The sequence below is a fragment of the Opisthocomus hoazin genome, chromosome 10, assembly GCF_030867145.1.
Source record: "Opisthocomus hoazin isolate bOpiHoa1 chromosome 10, bOpiHoa1.hap1, whole genome shotgun sequence".
In the NCBI taxonomy this organism is placed as follows: Eukaryota; Metazoa; Chordata; class Aves; order Opisthocomiformes; family Opisthocomidae; genus Opisthocomus; species Opisthocomus hoazin.
In genome coordinates, this window is record NC_134423.1 from 26,486,697 (window position 1) to 26,502,130 (window position 15,434).

The 15,434-nt window shown below is 41.2% G+C and overlaps 1 protein-coding gene across 2 annotated transcripts in view; it reads left to right on the forward strand.

Annotated features, from left to right (window-relative positions):
- Window positions 1-15,434, forward strand: part of MCTP2 (multiple C2 and transmembrane domain containing 2) — a 105,945-nt gene that overhangs the window by 84,849 nt on the left and 5,662 nt on the right. For both annotated transcript variants that reach the window (XM_075431833.1, XM_075431832.1), the window contains 3 exons: window positions 618-659; window positions 11,198-11,307; window positions 13,623-13,732. In XM_075431833.1, the coding sequence (XP_075287948.1) occupies window positions 618-659; window positions 11,198-11,307; window positions 13,623-13,732 (262 nt within the window). The remainder of the gene's footprint in view (window positions 1-617; window positions 660-11,197; window positions 11,308-13,622; window positions 13,733-15,434) is intronic.

Genomic DNA, 15,434 nt, shown 5'->3' on the forward strand with positions numbered 1-15,434 from the left:
TAAATACCTGAATTGAAAGCCAAGTGCTCCTAATTTCAAGCCTTGGCCAAGCCTTTTGTTTTCTCCCCTACCTGTCAGCATAGAAGTTAAAGGGAGGAAATAATGCTGCATAGAAATGTGACTGTGATTCGTGAGATTGATTATGTTCATACTAATGTATTTTCTAAAGTCTAATGTTTCAGTAATGGCCCTAAAGGGAGGGAGCAGTCATTGTAGCAGTGAGGATGGAACGAGTTGAGTCCTCAGCCTTGACATACCGGCTGGTTCATTTGTCAGACTGAGAACAAAGCTGTTTACAGACAGTAAAAGTTGGCAATGAATTTGAAAGCCTGTTGCCTTCAAACTACTGGACACAGCCACTAATGCTTTATTTAGACTTAAAATTTGTATAGGGTATTGCATGCTTTGTTCAGGGTATCACAAAAAAAAAGTCGTCCTTGAATACAAAACATTGTTTCTGAAAGATGGAAGTGGTGGGGTTTTTTTGATGACTTGCAATAGAGTTGGGAGAAAATTACGTAATGAAATGTTGTGGGAGTATCATAACCTTTTTGAGCATTGCCTGTCACTGAAAAATAAGTATTGTGTTTTGTAATATGGACATCCTGCTTTTGCAGGAGCTTATGGGCTTGGATGAAGATGAGGATGAAGATGATAAGGTAAGCGTAGCTCACGACTGTGTTTGCTAGAATCACAAGGAACATGGCAGAGCACAAACACACCATCCTATCTCCATGAGATTTTCATTTATTGTCAGTATTAACTGGGAAAGCCATTCTTACAAGTTCTTCAGTTGGCAAATTTGGAAGTGTGAAAAGATTGGTTTCTGTAACATCCAACAGTGGGGTTACCTACATAAGACTTCTGAACATTAAGTGAATCTGAGCAGCCCCCAATTTGTGCTTGAAGTCGTAACAAGCACGCGTTCATGTATGTGTGTTAATAGGTATGTGTATGGGTGGACGAGGTGCAAAGACATGCAGGAGTGCGTAAAATCCCCCATCACTTCCATTTCAAATGCTGGATGACATGCTGCACTAGTGGCTTTCCCCAAATGATTTGGCATTTGCATTTCTGTAGGCCAGAATTGGTGTGATCTGTGGAGGACTGGTTAGAATTTTCTCAACACTCCTCTCGCAGCTTGGGAGAAAAATGATTTTTAGTTCGTCGGCTGAAATGTAGAAAGAATTGGAATTGGCAGAGCCTGTTTCTTATTTTATTGGAGCATACTTACTCGTTCTTCTCACTATGAAAAATTCATTGGATTTTTTTTCAAGTTTATCAAACCACAGTGACAAATGATAAAAGGATTAGAGGGCATGACATATGAAGAAAGATTAAGAGAACTTAATGTATACAGCTTGAAAAAAACATAAGTAAGTGAAGGAGGATCTGATAATCTATAAATACTTTAAAGCTAAAAGGTGAGGAATTATTTAACGAGGAACAGCATGCAAAGGAACATTAGCTGTTAGGAAGAAAATGTTCACAAGGCGATGTGAAACTTTCAAATTGCATACTAAGTTAATAAGCATCTTCTTGAATATTCTATGTTTTAAGAGTGTTACAGTGAGATTGTTGATCATTGAGAAGTAAATCAATACCACAGTTAGCAAGCGAACCTTAGCTCTTCCCAGTCACAGGCACTAGAATTGACACTCAGCAGACTAATTGATGGGAATAGTTATTTAAATTTAACCTGCTCTTCTGTGGTGGTTATATTTTAAGGAGCAGCAGAAATGCATCAAAGTTATAAAGTGAACTTTAGATAATCTAGTTGAATTACAGGTTTCTTGCAACATACACTAATTGTTTAAATGTACTCGTTTATAATTTACTCTTTGCATCGTAAAATTGGTCAATGAAACGGACCAATATCTGAAACTCGTCAGAAGTTGCTAAATGGAAGTTGCATCTTTTTCAAAGAAATACTGTGTATCTCTCAAAGTTGATAATTTCTGTTTTGTGGGTGCCCAAAGCTAGACAGCTGTGAATATTGACCCTAGATCTTGTTTGTGTGATGCCTAAAGGTGTAACTTATTCACTGGAACCAATCCTATTTACTTTCTTCTTTTTTAATATTTCTCTTTTTCATTTGCAAGTGCTGAGTTGGGGAAAAAAAAAAAGTAAAAATGTATTAAATGGGTATTTAATCCTCTGTTTCCTGTGCTGTGCAGCAGATTCATTGCTGCAAAGCCAAAAATATTGAAGGTTACATCTACCCTAGATTTAACTGCACTGACTTTGTCTTGCTTTATAAATACAGCTGGGTCACTTAAACATGGATCTAATCACTTTGCATATTTACCCCACACCCCCTGCTAAACTTCAGTGTCATTCCCTTTCTTGGTTTCTTTTAACTAAGTATGCAGGTTTGGGGAAACTCCGGAGAGTCAGTGTTGAGCTGCTGCTGATTTGACCCTACCATTTTGTAAGCAATGTTGCCTCTGTCTCCATTTCATGCATGAGAGGGACTTTTTGAAATGGAGGGCTGGTAGCACTGGCTAAAGCTACTCACAGTAGACACCTCCAGCAGGCTTGCTCATCAGGACAACACTGTATATCCCAACATTGCAGCAACAATAATTCATAACTTGTATTAATTGATATACTAGTGTTATTGGTCTGTGGAATTCTGATATAGAATTACCAGGAGAGAGAATTGCCAGATGCTACATGTGTCCCACGTCAAGTGCTGTGCAGCATTGCCTTACTGTCTTTGTCCTCTCCTGGGCATATCCCCTTTGCATCGGTGGTGGACCATGCTTGCACTCTGATGACTTGCATCTCGAAGTACATTAGGTTATTGCAAGTGACTTTTCCAAGTTTGAGGGTGGCCAATGCTCTCTGGGGAGTGTAAGAAAAATGTAGTTTTGTGACATTATCTCATGGCAATGTCAACATTTAATCAGACAACTATACTTTAAAAAGAAGTCTGTGTATTTTTTTTTCCTCCCTAATACAAGAGCTCCTACAGTTGAAATCTGCTAGTTGGGTTGTGGTATACAAGGTCACTGTTTCTGTTTCCTGTCATCATACTGTATCAAAATACTCACACACATAGCCCTGCTGGGTTCTGCTGCATGTTAGACATAACAGACCATGCTTCTGGGAATTGTAACACACCCTCTAAGAGATGAACTGTTTACAAATTATAAATACACAGACGCTCAGTTCAAAAACCCGAGAGCAGATTAACTCTCTCCACCTAAACTATGTCTCAAATGACAGGGCTTAATTGCCAGCTCCCCCCTTCTTCCCCCCTCTCGGCTCCCCAAATACCAGGATGGAGGACTGTGAAAGATAAGAGAGCTCTGTCCCTTTGGCACAAGCTGTTCGGTGGATGAATGGCTTCTCGGATTTGTGCCATCTTGGACATGGAGTTTGGGCTGCGTTGTGTCAGCTCTGGGGTCTGTCAGGCTGTCTGAATAGGGATTGTTTCAAAATTACATCACTGAAACATCTTTTGCTGGCCAGTAGAAAGGTGTAGACAAGTTACATGCAGCTCAATTGAAGTTGTCTGATTGTTGACTATTTCTGTTTATTTTACTTTTTTTTTCTTTCTTTTTTGACAACAACTGTAGAGCTTCAAGAGCAGACAGTTACCTTGTTGAGTGAGTATGTTGTAGCACCCGGGTGGAAAGAGTCTTGGAGTCTTCTCGCGATCTTAAGTTGTTTGGATAAAAGTTTGCATCTCCTCAAAAACAGACAAAACTTGAATTACTGCAATTTCCAGGTCTGGTAACTGATTGAAAAGAAAATCAGAGACAAAATTAACTAAACAACGATTCCTTTTTTCTTCTTTTTGGAGGGTTTCTATCTGGTGGTGAGCCAACATAGCCTTACTTGACTAGTGGGATGTAATAGGGAAGGATCAGATGACACGGTGGTTTTACGCCAAGTTACTTGGCAGCTTCCAAGAAATGTTTAGTATATCATGTATTGGAAAAAAGAAAAGTGGGAAAAAATCCCCAATGAAGAAAAATCCAGTGTTTCTAATGTAGGAAATTCTCTGTCAAAAATAGGTACCAAAAATATACAAAGTTTTATGAACACAGTTCAAAAAGACTCCAGCTGAACAAATTAAAGTCAAATTCATCCAGTAGCAAACAGCTGACATTTTCCATTTGAGTTAGATTCAGCATGTGGAAACCTTCCGTATGGATCTTATTTGTACGGGTGGATTACGATGAAAATTGCATTAATTTTCTCCACAGTAAAGGTCAGTAATTGAAACATGAACCAAGAGTCTATTGTGTAAGATGCTATATCCCCATACTTAGGAAAGGTCATTCAAGACAACATCATCTCATTGTTTTCTTCCCTGGAAGTATGAATAATTTCATTAGTTTTTCTCTTTAATACAACAATTGCAATATAATATTTCAACATCTCCCGTTAAGATTGCTGAAGACAAATGATGGTAAAGACTTGAAAATATGCCATGATACATGGGGTATGTTCAGACTAACAAGGAGCACCCACCTTGTCCACAAAATTATGGGCAAGATTGCATCCTAAAAATCCCCACAAGATGTGTGTTTGTGTAGGCGCAGACTCCCTGAAATCGCTGCTCGTTCTTCAGTTGGCTCTCTGTGGCTTCTCTCACTGCTTCCGAACGAGCCTGTGCACAGACCAGGAATACGTTAGTGATGGGGACACCAAGGGACAGAATCTGCTACTTTTCTGAGCTGTGCTTGGTGCAAAGCTGGATGATTGGACACTTGTGAGCACCCATAATCATCTGGTCTTGCAACCAACTTGGCTAAAGTGTAATACAAGATTCCGGGTATCACTTAAGATGTAATTACAGCTTCTGCAAGTTTTCTCCAAGCTTCTTATTAACACAAGCAACTTCAGGTTATGAAAGAGTGCAGGGGCTGCTCTGGTTGTGCTTTGCTCTTTGCTTTGGAGCCTCCTGTGTACAAGAAAATGGAAGATAAATGGTCTGTTGTTACTTCTTATTTACACTGCAGCATTGTTTAGGACTGCTCTTATCTGTCGGCATTCCATAAATTGGCACAATCCTTGTCCAAGCATCATGACCCACCCATTCATAGGTTTAGGAGTGGTGGGAGAGAGGAGTTGAGAGGAGGGACTTGCAGAGCACCTTTACATATCCTGGGGACTAGGATAGCATAGGAATACTAGCATAGAAACCTTAGCAGCCCTATGGCAGTGTAAAATTTTCCCTCTTGCCCTAGAGGTACGTCAGTCAACACTGTGACGTCTCTAAATCTCTGGAGGAATATTAAGTAGCACTAGGCAGGCCACTGGACCGAGAACATAAACCTCAGGGAGTTCTTGTGCCTTAAAAATCCCAGCTATTTAAAATGTTGTTAAAATTTCTTTTGAATTGAGCAGATGTATGAAGAGGTCTACCTTTCTTCTGTACCCCATACTGCTAAAGATCGTTGCCTAGATTACAGATGATGATCCAGTAGTTCAGGTCTAATCGCCGTGTGATTGTTCTTAGGTCTCGCGTGTTTCCAGGAGAAAGCACTTATTTCGACCAAATTTGTTTTCTTTCCCCTTCCCTTTTCTGTAGCAATGATGGTTGATGACTTCTTATCCCCATTCAGGCTTCTGTCTTGTTGCTTCTTATGCACATAGTCCTCACCTGAATGGTGTTTTATTCTGTTGTGACTACCAGTATTGCTCTGAAACTTTGTGGAAATACCACCAGACTTTGGGTTGTTTTACGTGTCTATGAAAACGTGAGCAAGTACAGAAAATGCCTCTTAAACCCCCTGCATTTTGTGCCTGGGCAGAGGGAGAGCAACAGAACTGACCTAAGCCTCTCCACACGATCTTTTTCCTGGGTTGGGCTTAGGAGACTTTTGCTGGTCCTCTGTGCTCAGACGAAGTTTGTGCAATGTAAGCAAAGAAAGTGTAAGCCTTGCTGAACAAGGTGACGTGGTCATCTCCTGCCTTGCAGCCAGTGGTTCCTCAGCCTTAGCTGTGGAATGATGTGCCATTGCTTTTCAAATGTGTCCTTCCAAGGGCGATGGTGCTCCCCTTCATATCAGTCGGAAGTGATTCTATTGGCTTTGGTGGAATTACTCCAGATTTCACACCTTTTTAACTGAGAGCATAAATTGACCTGCATGTGTTGCATTTCCTCTATTTGGTAATTATTTCAAGTACACTCAGATTTGCTAAATTTCCACAGCCAGGCAGGCACGTTTGCAGCATGGTGTTAATAAACAAAAAGATCCCGTGATGCACAGTTTCGGGACCGCACGAGGCAATCGCTGAGAGCTTGGCAGCCGTCCTCTCTGGGTGCCCATCCTCCTGGCAGAGCCGAGCCGCCCTCCTCGACGCGCAGCAGACATTGCCGCACAGGGCAAGGCAGTGAGTCAGCAAGGCGGATTGCTGGGCTCGTTTCAGCCGCCGTTGGCTCCCACCGAAGGCAGGATCTGGTTCAGGGTTGCTGTGGTGACTATTTTCAAAGCTCTGCCTGGAATTCATTTTAGCTACCAAGAGACTGTCTGTCACTCCATGGCTACCACCTCCCACAAGAGCTTCACTCTGCTGCTAGGCTGGAGCTGTTAGGGAATCGTCCCCTGCAGACAATAGAGGCCAGTGGTCTGCTGTTTATACCCAATAAAATCTCTTCGGTTCCAGAAGTTCTGCATCGATGAGTATTTTGGCCTTAAGATGTTGTTTGGCACAGGTTTTGCTGGACACCGCTAAGGTTGGTGTTTTGTAGCCTAGCACAGAGCAAGTTGCAAGTGAAATCCAATTTTGGCTAAGTCTGCTTTTCTCTAAATAACTACAACATGTTTGTTTTTTTAAAAAAAAGAATAATAGTGGAGCAAAAAGGCATGCACGCCTGAATTTTTCTCCTTTCTTTCCTCTTTCTATCAGTCTTGTTTGTTGCTGTTACAGTGGGGAATTCATATGTGGTAACATGGGATAAATCCTGGTAAAACATTGGCGTGATGTGCTTGTAGCAACAGTGGCACAAGGAGATGGCTTCTGTAAAAAAGCTAATCTGGAAAGTTAGGCCAGCCCAGGGCTAGGCAGACTAACTCTTTGAATTCCTGAAGATATTAAAGATTTTCATTCCTGACTTAGTTGCCTGTATCCTGTTTTCTTCTTCCTTTTGCATGAATCCCTATTTATTTTTTCTCCTCCCCTTTTCCTCATCCTTGCCCTCAAGTGTTCCTGGTCTTTATATATTGAGTTTCCCTTGGCATGCTGAAAATCTGCTGATGAATACCACTTGTTTGAAAGTTGCATGCAAGATTTCTTTTTGTGCAAGTGTTTTCTATGAAATCCAAGTGAGCAAGTATTCAGAACTTACTTGTGGCTTCAAGCCTAAGTTTTTAGTTGTGTGCGTATGATATTTGCAGTATACATCAGAAATACAGTTAGAGGACAACATTAAAAATTGTCTATGCATTTAGAGTGTTGCTTACTAGTTTGAATGTATCCAGAGGAAAAATATCTGAAGGACATATTTGAAAAATAGCGAACAGCTTTTTGTAAGGATGAAACCTATTCATCATTGAAACAAATGATCACAAGAAGTTAGAAGATCTCTGCCATCCAAGTTTTCAATTCCATAATGGATGCTTTGCTAGAGCAGAAGCGTTAACGAGCGTTATTTGGGTTTTGTTGCAAATGATTGATAATTTTTGCCTTCAGTCTCCTCCTCCGTAGGTCTCATGATTTTCCCTTGCAAGCCCAGCTCTGACAATCGTAGCTCACCCGTCGTGAATTGTGTGTTAATGCTGGAGATGTCCCTTCCTGGCCTGCCCCATATTTCACAAGCTTTTACAGTCTTCAGCAATGGAAGTACCTCAATTTTGCGGTCGCATGACAGTTTCTTTTGCAGCTGTCCCTGAACATCTGGGAGTGGTGTAATGTCAAAGGGAAGGAAGATCACAGGGCTGTAGTAACCCTTTGAGTGAATTTGTACATCACATTTATTAATTGTTACATATTTCAGAAATAGAAAAATCTAGAAGCACCTTTCATTCAGTATGGCAGAGATTTGGTGTCTTCGTTTACAAGTTTGAGTTGATGTATGTTAGCTAGACAAGAAAGTCTTAATTTCTGATTTTGCTGGGTGTTGGTTTCGGGGTTTTTCCTTCCCCTGACATGCTTAATCTTTTCTAAGACCCCTTTTGTGTTTTTGTTCGGGCAATTAATGTATAAATGAGGGTTTCTTAAATCAGGATATGCAAGGAAGATTTGAAGTAACATGCTGATTATATAATTAATTCTCAGTTGTAAAATCATTTTGATGGAGTTAATTCTTTCCCAGAGGCTGAAGACTAGTTTTGGTCCACCCACAGTGCTGTAATCAGCTAAGAAATAAAGAAGAAAAAGAGCTTGAAGGAATGGAAGTTTCACGACTGGCTTTAGGAAAAAAATGCCAGAAGCAGGCAGGATATTTTATTTTTAATTCAAGCGAAAGCTTCCAAGCTCTGATTTTGAACCATGGGTATCCAAATCCTGTTTTCACACAGCATAATGTGTTGAGTCTGAAAGAAATCAGAAAGGAATGATACCAGAGGATGATGGATAGAAATTATCTGGGTGGTGGGACCTTGCAGCGATGGGAAAGTGTGTTTAATGGAAGATGTATTTAGGATAATTTTTTACATCTTCCACAAATACGGTAATGTTCAAATATAGCTTTCTGCATGACAGTTGTCTGTTTGCTAAAAACTATGGGCCAGTGACTGTCATCTTGATGGACTATGAGCTGTCTCACTGCTTCTGACAGTGTTTTGTGAGGTGCTGACTTCAGAAAGCATAAACAGCACTACAAAACCTAAATAATTTGGAAAATCCCATTTGTCGTACTTCATTAGTCTGCTTCTCTCTTACTTAACAAGTGACCTAATCATCCTGTAGATGTGTTTAGACTGTAGGTTACCAGAACAAAACAACTATAACGAAGAAAAGGCGTTGAAAAATTTCTGGGGTTTTCAAATGTTCTGCAGGCATATTGCAGTGCCTACTGCGAGGGCAGTTGCTAGCCTATTCTACTCTCTAACAAATGATTTCATTTACAAGGTTTTCTAACCCCAGTCTGTCTCTGCCTTTTCCGTTGTTGGGCGTATTTTGTATTATAAATTGAAAACACCGTTGTCTGGGAGTGATTTTAGCATGCATGATAGGTAAGAATATGCATACAGTTGTCATTATATCCCAGGAACTGGTAGTTTCTGTCATCTTTTCTTCGTCTGCTTGGTGGCTGCAGCAGAAGTTACACTGTGTTGGTTAAACTGCGTTATCACCACGTTTCTAAGCTCAATCAAAGACGTGTAAATGAAGTCAGCATGATGCAGATAAAGCTGACAGATGATCTTCCTTGCAGCTCTGGGTAGCAAGAGTAGGCTTGCCCTGGAATATCACTTTAGATAAAGTGGTTTATTTACCCCTTTGTCTGAATTTGGGCAGAATGAATTTCCCATTGGCTGGTTCTCCATGAACTGCTCCCCAGCTTCTACTTCCAAGTTTGGTGCAAAAAAGCCAACTATGGCTAAGGGACTGTTGTACCATTCTAGTGAGTAAATAGTTAAAAATAATCCCAATGTGTCATTTACATTTGAGTCTAACAAGGTTATAACTGGAGTTGTGTGAAAATGACTTTTTGGTGCTATTTTCACATAAACCGACTATTTATTTATTTATTTTGTTCTGGGGTTATTTCACACCCGAAGGGTTTCATTTTTGTTGGTTGTTTTATTAATGTAAAAATACTCATTTTCACACCCAAAAGTGTGATTATTTAAAATGCTGCTTCTATTCATTGTGCACTCACTTGCAACCTAAAGGCAAATATTCAAATGTCTGGAGCTTGATAACTCCGTAGTGGTTTTGGCTGGCTTTTTAAACTCAAAAATTGCTGTGAGGAGAAATGGGCAGTAAGTAATTCAAAGGGTTACAAGGGCTGTGGTGTCCTGTCTGCCTCTTACCATCCACGGATGGTTTGTGTGTTATTTCAGCACATAACAATGATGCATGCAAGCCCTCTCGCAGCACAGTAGTGCCAAAAGGCTGTAGCAGTGAACCTTCACCTCTCTCGCCCGGTGTGACTTTAGGTAGTCTCTGACCCTCTCTCCTGCACGGAGAAATAACATGGGTTCAAAACACAGAAGCAGAGTTGGAGCAGTGTTGATCCGAGTGTCTCTGGCCCTTGCTTACTCCCACCCACCCTTTCCCCTGCCCTGGCTGGTGAGGACCACGGAGAACACGAATGCAACTCGTATTTTACCAGCATCTCCCCTCTCTGGGCACTGACTGGTTAAAAAGCAACTTAAAATGTCTTTTTTCTAAACTGGGCTGATTTTGGAGAGTCTAAATGTGATGTAAAATCAGTGTCCAGGGCTCTGTGTTTTGTAATAAGTGAATGTTTTGCTGATTTCTTGCTAGAATATCTGCAACCACACCAATTTGCATGCCTGTGTGTGTGTTAGATTGCTGGCAAAGAAATGTTGAATGCTGATAATTGTACACTGATTTCCAAGGCTGATTTAAGTCATTTTTGATTTTTAATTCATTCTATGCTTCCTTTTTATTTCTGCACATGTGTAGTAATGTCCTGTAATGTTGTTGCCTAAAATAAGCAGTAAGAAATGAAGTTGTGAGATGACTGCTGTAAAAAGAAAAGGACATTTTCTCCTTTGATTCTTTTTTTTTCCAGTAAAAGAATAAGTCTCTGTATACAGAATGTTCAAAAAAATATTGCATTCACTATCTTGCTGCTAATTTATATACAGAAAACAGCATGGCTGTTGGGAGACTACAAAGCCTAGAAAAGTGATATTCAGAAGTTCTGCACAATAATATTCTTGTTCTTGAGAAGCACTGAGCACCCAGCACTCTGCTACAGGTCAGCTGGGCTCCGGGGTGCTCAGCATCTATTCTGATTTGGCATGCCACTGGGTTCTTCAGTGAAAGCCCGGTTTGAGATCCTGCAGTCAATTTGTGTTGGAAGATGATGAAACCTTTGCCCATGTGCTGAGGAAAAGGGAGAAAATATAGGAATCTGTATGTTTTCAAGTTAATTGTATGCGGTAAGCCTCGAGTGTGTGTTCTCTCCTTCCTTTAGTGATATACTTGGGTTCGTGGATGCATCGGTGGTACTGGGAATCTTACTTTCTTCACATATCTGTGTATATGTTGGCAAATAGTGAATGTATAAAAAGTTTTGGTTTTTTTTTTTTTTTTTTAGGAATCTGAGAAGAAGGGGTTAATTGACAGAATCCACATGGTCCAAGAGATCATTATAGCTGTTCAAAGCATCCTAGAAGAGATAGCATCGTTTGGAGAGAGGATTAAAAAGTAAGTGATAATTTTTTCTTGCTTAGCTATGATTTGCAGTGAAGCAGAGCCAGGAGGACTAAGGTGAAGTGAATTTCTTGCTCCAAAAATGACTGCAAGGTACAGCGGAAGAGCCTGGCCAGTCCTATCACCTTTCCTTCTTCTTATGCAGTCCTGTACTCTAAAAACCTCTCCAAAGCATAGAGAAGAGGAGAAGCCATGTGCTCTGCTGATGTAGCTCTCGCATTCACCCGTTTGCCAGATTTCTGGTCTTTTCTGTCTGTGATCGGGTTGGGAGTCATGATGCTATGCAAGGGAAAACATTGCTTGAAGACGTGAGCACAGAAGTATCAGGCTTTTATTCTTCATTTCCTTCATACAAAGTAGGTAGGAATTGATGGTTGGTATTGCCTTTCCCACGCCCTCCCCACTCTGGCCAGGTTACAGGGGTTACCAATTACTTATTTCCCTGCCCAACGCATTGATGTTTTTTTCTGTCTTTACCATTTTGAGCTGTCTGCTTCCTGCTGGTGCCACAAGGAAGCCCAAAAGGGGTTTTCTGGGTCTCATCGCAAAGGGAGGCAGATAGGGTATTCCTGACCTTAGAAAGGAGGGGAGGTGAAGAGCCTAAAAAACAGCCGCCCCACAAACTTTTATAACCCAGTCTTTACTGGAGCTTAATTGGCCCACATTGTTTTCTGTTTTGAACACAAAGTGATGGTTTGTGATCAAGCCACACTTTAATGAGGAACTGGGTTCAGGCTAAAAATATAGCAAACACATGTGCTGTGGTTCCACGCCGGACACGCCAGCTGGGGTGGAAGTGGCCCAAAGATGTATTCCAGTCTATGAACAGGACACTGTTCTGCCCAGCTGTGTGGCAGGAAGACTCAGAGCGGTTAAACACTGGTAATTCTTGTATTCATTTTGGTAACAATGCCCTTAAAGAACACATTGGATATTAATGTGGATGCCCGATGTAATTTCAGAAGAATCCCATTGTAACTCAACAGTAATGTACCATTAAAAAATTGCCACCAAAGTTTTTCTGTAAGTGACAGACTGAATTGTGCTACAGTTTCCGTCTGTCACTCTAGTTATACAATCATAGAGAGTTTTAATAGTTTAACTGAATTGAGCTGTTTTGCTATTTTTTTTTACTTAAGCTACGTTGATTGATAATGATGGGTCCTCTCCCACCTATCTTTACTTAATATTTAATACATCTATTGAAGCTTAAAAGTAATTCTTTTAGCGTCCTATTAATTTTATCTGTCAAGGGAAGTTCGTCTCATTTTATAGCCTGATAAGTGGTCCATGTTGATTCTTCTTCCTACTCCCCGTCATCATGATGTGATGAAGTTAGCAGGCAGATTGTATGAAACAGAGATGCCCAGATCCGTAAATCTGCCTGTGAACTAATTGGCATTCATGTAGTCCAGGTATCTCAATGTTTAGTGCATGCTGTAGAGATGTATCTTACAAGGGCATAGGGGGACAAAGTAAATTCAAAGGTGGGTTGGCAATAGCTGCTCACCTTAAGTCCATTGTGGGTTTACTGATGAGTGGCTCGAGTGGAAGAAAGGCCTGGTTTATGCTACAGTGCTGCAAAAGTCTGTGGTGACTGAGCCACTGAAGGGTGCTCCCCTGGAGAGCCTGGTGGTGCACAGAAGCTTGGACTGCTGCTAGTGTGCTATAGCTTACCCAGGACAGCCTCCTATACGAAATGCAGTTAAGGGATTGTTGAAAACATAATGAAATAAGAGCAAATATATGAATAAAGAGAGAATTATATAGAATGTTAATCCCTAATAGAGCAATGACGTTAACTGCTCTTTTAAGGTTTCAGTCAGAATTCATCCATTCCAAGTTGTTGGTGGGGCTGAGCCTGGCTACCTGCCGCATTTGAGTCGTGCACTGACACACATCCCATCGGATGGCTCCCGCCTCCAGCATGGCCTCGTCTCCAGATCAGATAATCCCCCCATGAATAATGGAGAGCTGACTGGCGAGCAGAGATGCGTAACAACCGCAACACATATAAGAAGAAACAAAAACAACTCGCTACGTCCCTAACAACTTTACTGAATTCCCCAGAGACTCTCTTCTCTCTCCTCTCTCCTTATCATGATACCTGCATCTCAGATATCTCCCTTAATACATTATGGCATCCAGAGGCAGAAATCTGCTTATCCACCCTCCAAAGGGCCTGCAATTTCAGTGCATTTGAAAGCACCAAGCACTACAAAGAGGTCATTAAATTATTATTGGGTAGCAGAGTGCATGCAGTGTCCAAGAGCAAAAACATTGAGAAGGATTTTTCGTTTTCTTTACAGCACATTCAACTGGACAGTGCCTTTCCTCTCTGTCCTGGCCTGCTTGGTCCTGGCAGCAGCAACAGTCATGTTGTATTTTATACCGCTGAGGTACATTGTTTTAATCTGGGGTAAGTACTCCACTGTGTCTCATTTACATGCAATAAATACAATATATATCTACAGAATGAAATCAAACAAGCTTTAAATGGCCTGTTACACAGACAATCAAGTGCTGTTGCTTAGAGGCAAATAAATATGCTATGAACTTCTAAAATTACCATTTTCCTCCTGCCCTCGGTGATCTGATGATCTGTTTTTCTTAAGATTCTTATAGTTTCTTATAGTTTCCAACAGCATTACAAGAAGAGCATTAGTCTAGATAATCTACTTTCCATATTATTATTATTCTGCAGGAGAGTAATTAGCTTTCTGGTGCTGGAGCCCCCAGGCTGGGAAATGGTAGGGAGTGGACCCAGATGTGTTTGAAGAGCTGGACCACGGAGGCCTGGGCCCCGAGAGCCTTTTGGATCTCCACTCTCCTGAAGTCAGGAGGAGCAGTATGCCCAGTACCCCCTGGTCCAACGGGAGCATCTCTGTGCATCACGGGTCAGCAAGTATTTGTATGAAGATGCATCATGAAATAAAAGAGGAGCTTTTAACTATGAAAATTTCCTGGTAGTGTTATGAAGAAGCACAAGATGGCCTTTCACAGAGGAGATGACATTCCAGCTGCTGAAGACTTTCTGTATCTCAAAATGGCCTTCTGTCTTATTTAGGGTGATAGCTTTAATCTCAGCCTTGAGGTGCAGGTATTCCTCACCGAACCATTGGAGCTCAGCCCCTGTGTGGCTCTGGGCTGTTGGGGTGCCCCGTCACCCTTCCAGGGCTGAGCCATCTGCTGCTCTCCTGGATGCAGAAAAGGGAGGGAATGAGAAAGTGGCAGTACAAAAAGCCACTCTTGGACGAAAAATAAACGAAATAAAGGATTAAATCAAACAAAAGAAAGGGCAAAAGGGAAGGAGAGAAATTGCTAGGAGTGAAATTTCAGTAACAAAATATTGCTGTTCTTGTATGGAAGACATGGTGAGTACATGAAAACTATACATCCATTCCACATCATCTAGACTGACAGGGCCTTCAGATATGATACATGTTAAACAACTACCCTGTGGCAAGGCCTCAAAAGACCTTATGATATTTTCTGTTTTTTAAAAATCAGGTACACAGAAAATTGTGTTGGCATTTTGCTACAAGTATATGGCTTGAAAGCTGGATCTCAGATGTGAAGCAGGTACATTTCAGAGAGAAGAGAAGGCTGGAGCAGCCATTGCATTTGAAATCACTTTAAGGGAAACGACTATGAGATTTTGGACAGGGGCATGATGGAATTGAATGCTGTGTTATGATCCTTTGAGGCAACCAACTTTTTTTTTCTTTGCTGTTCTTTCAGATGGGTTAGCTGATTTTCTTCACCTAATGATTCTTTGCTCTTCTGCCACACGTTTATGTAGCCACACTACTAGCTTCTGTTTCTTAGAGAGGAAGCAGTGGCAACAGGATGTTAAGTGGCTGCACTGGCACAAGGGGAGAGCTGGGAAGGGTGCTCAGGTCTCTCGCTTTCTCATCCTGGTCCATGCAATAGAGATGCCCTGGCTGTGGGCTGCTCATCACTCCCTTTCCTCAAAGGGAGGAGAAGAGAAGATCTCATGATCTCCACAATAATATGAATAATACACTCCTGTGGATCTCCTCCCACCAGGGACCATCTCTGATAGCTGAAGCATGACCAAGTCCATGGCGAGCACTGGTAGAGCTGTTGCTGCGGTTAAC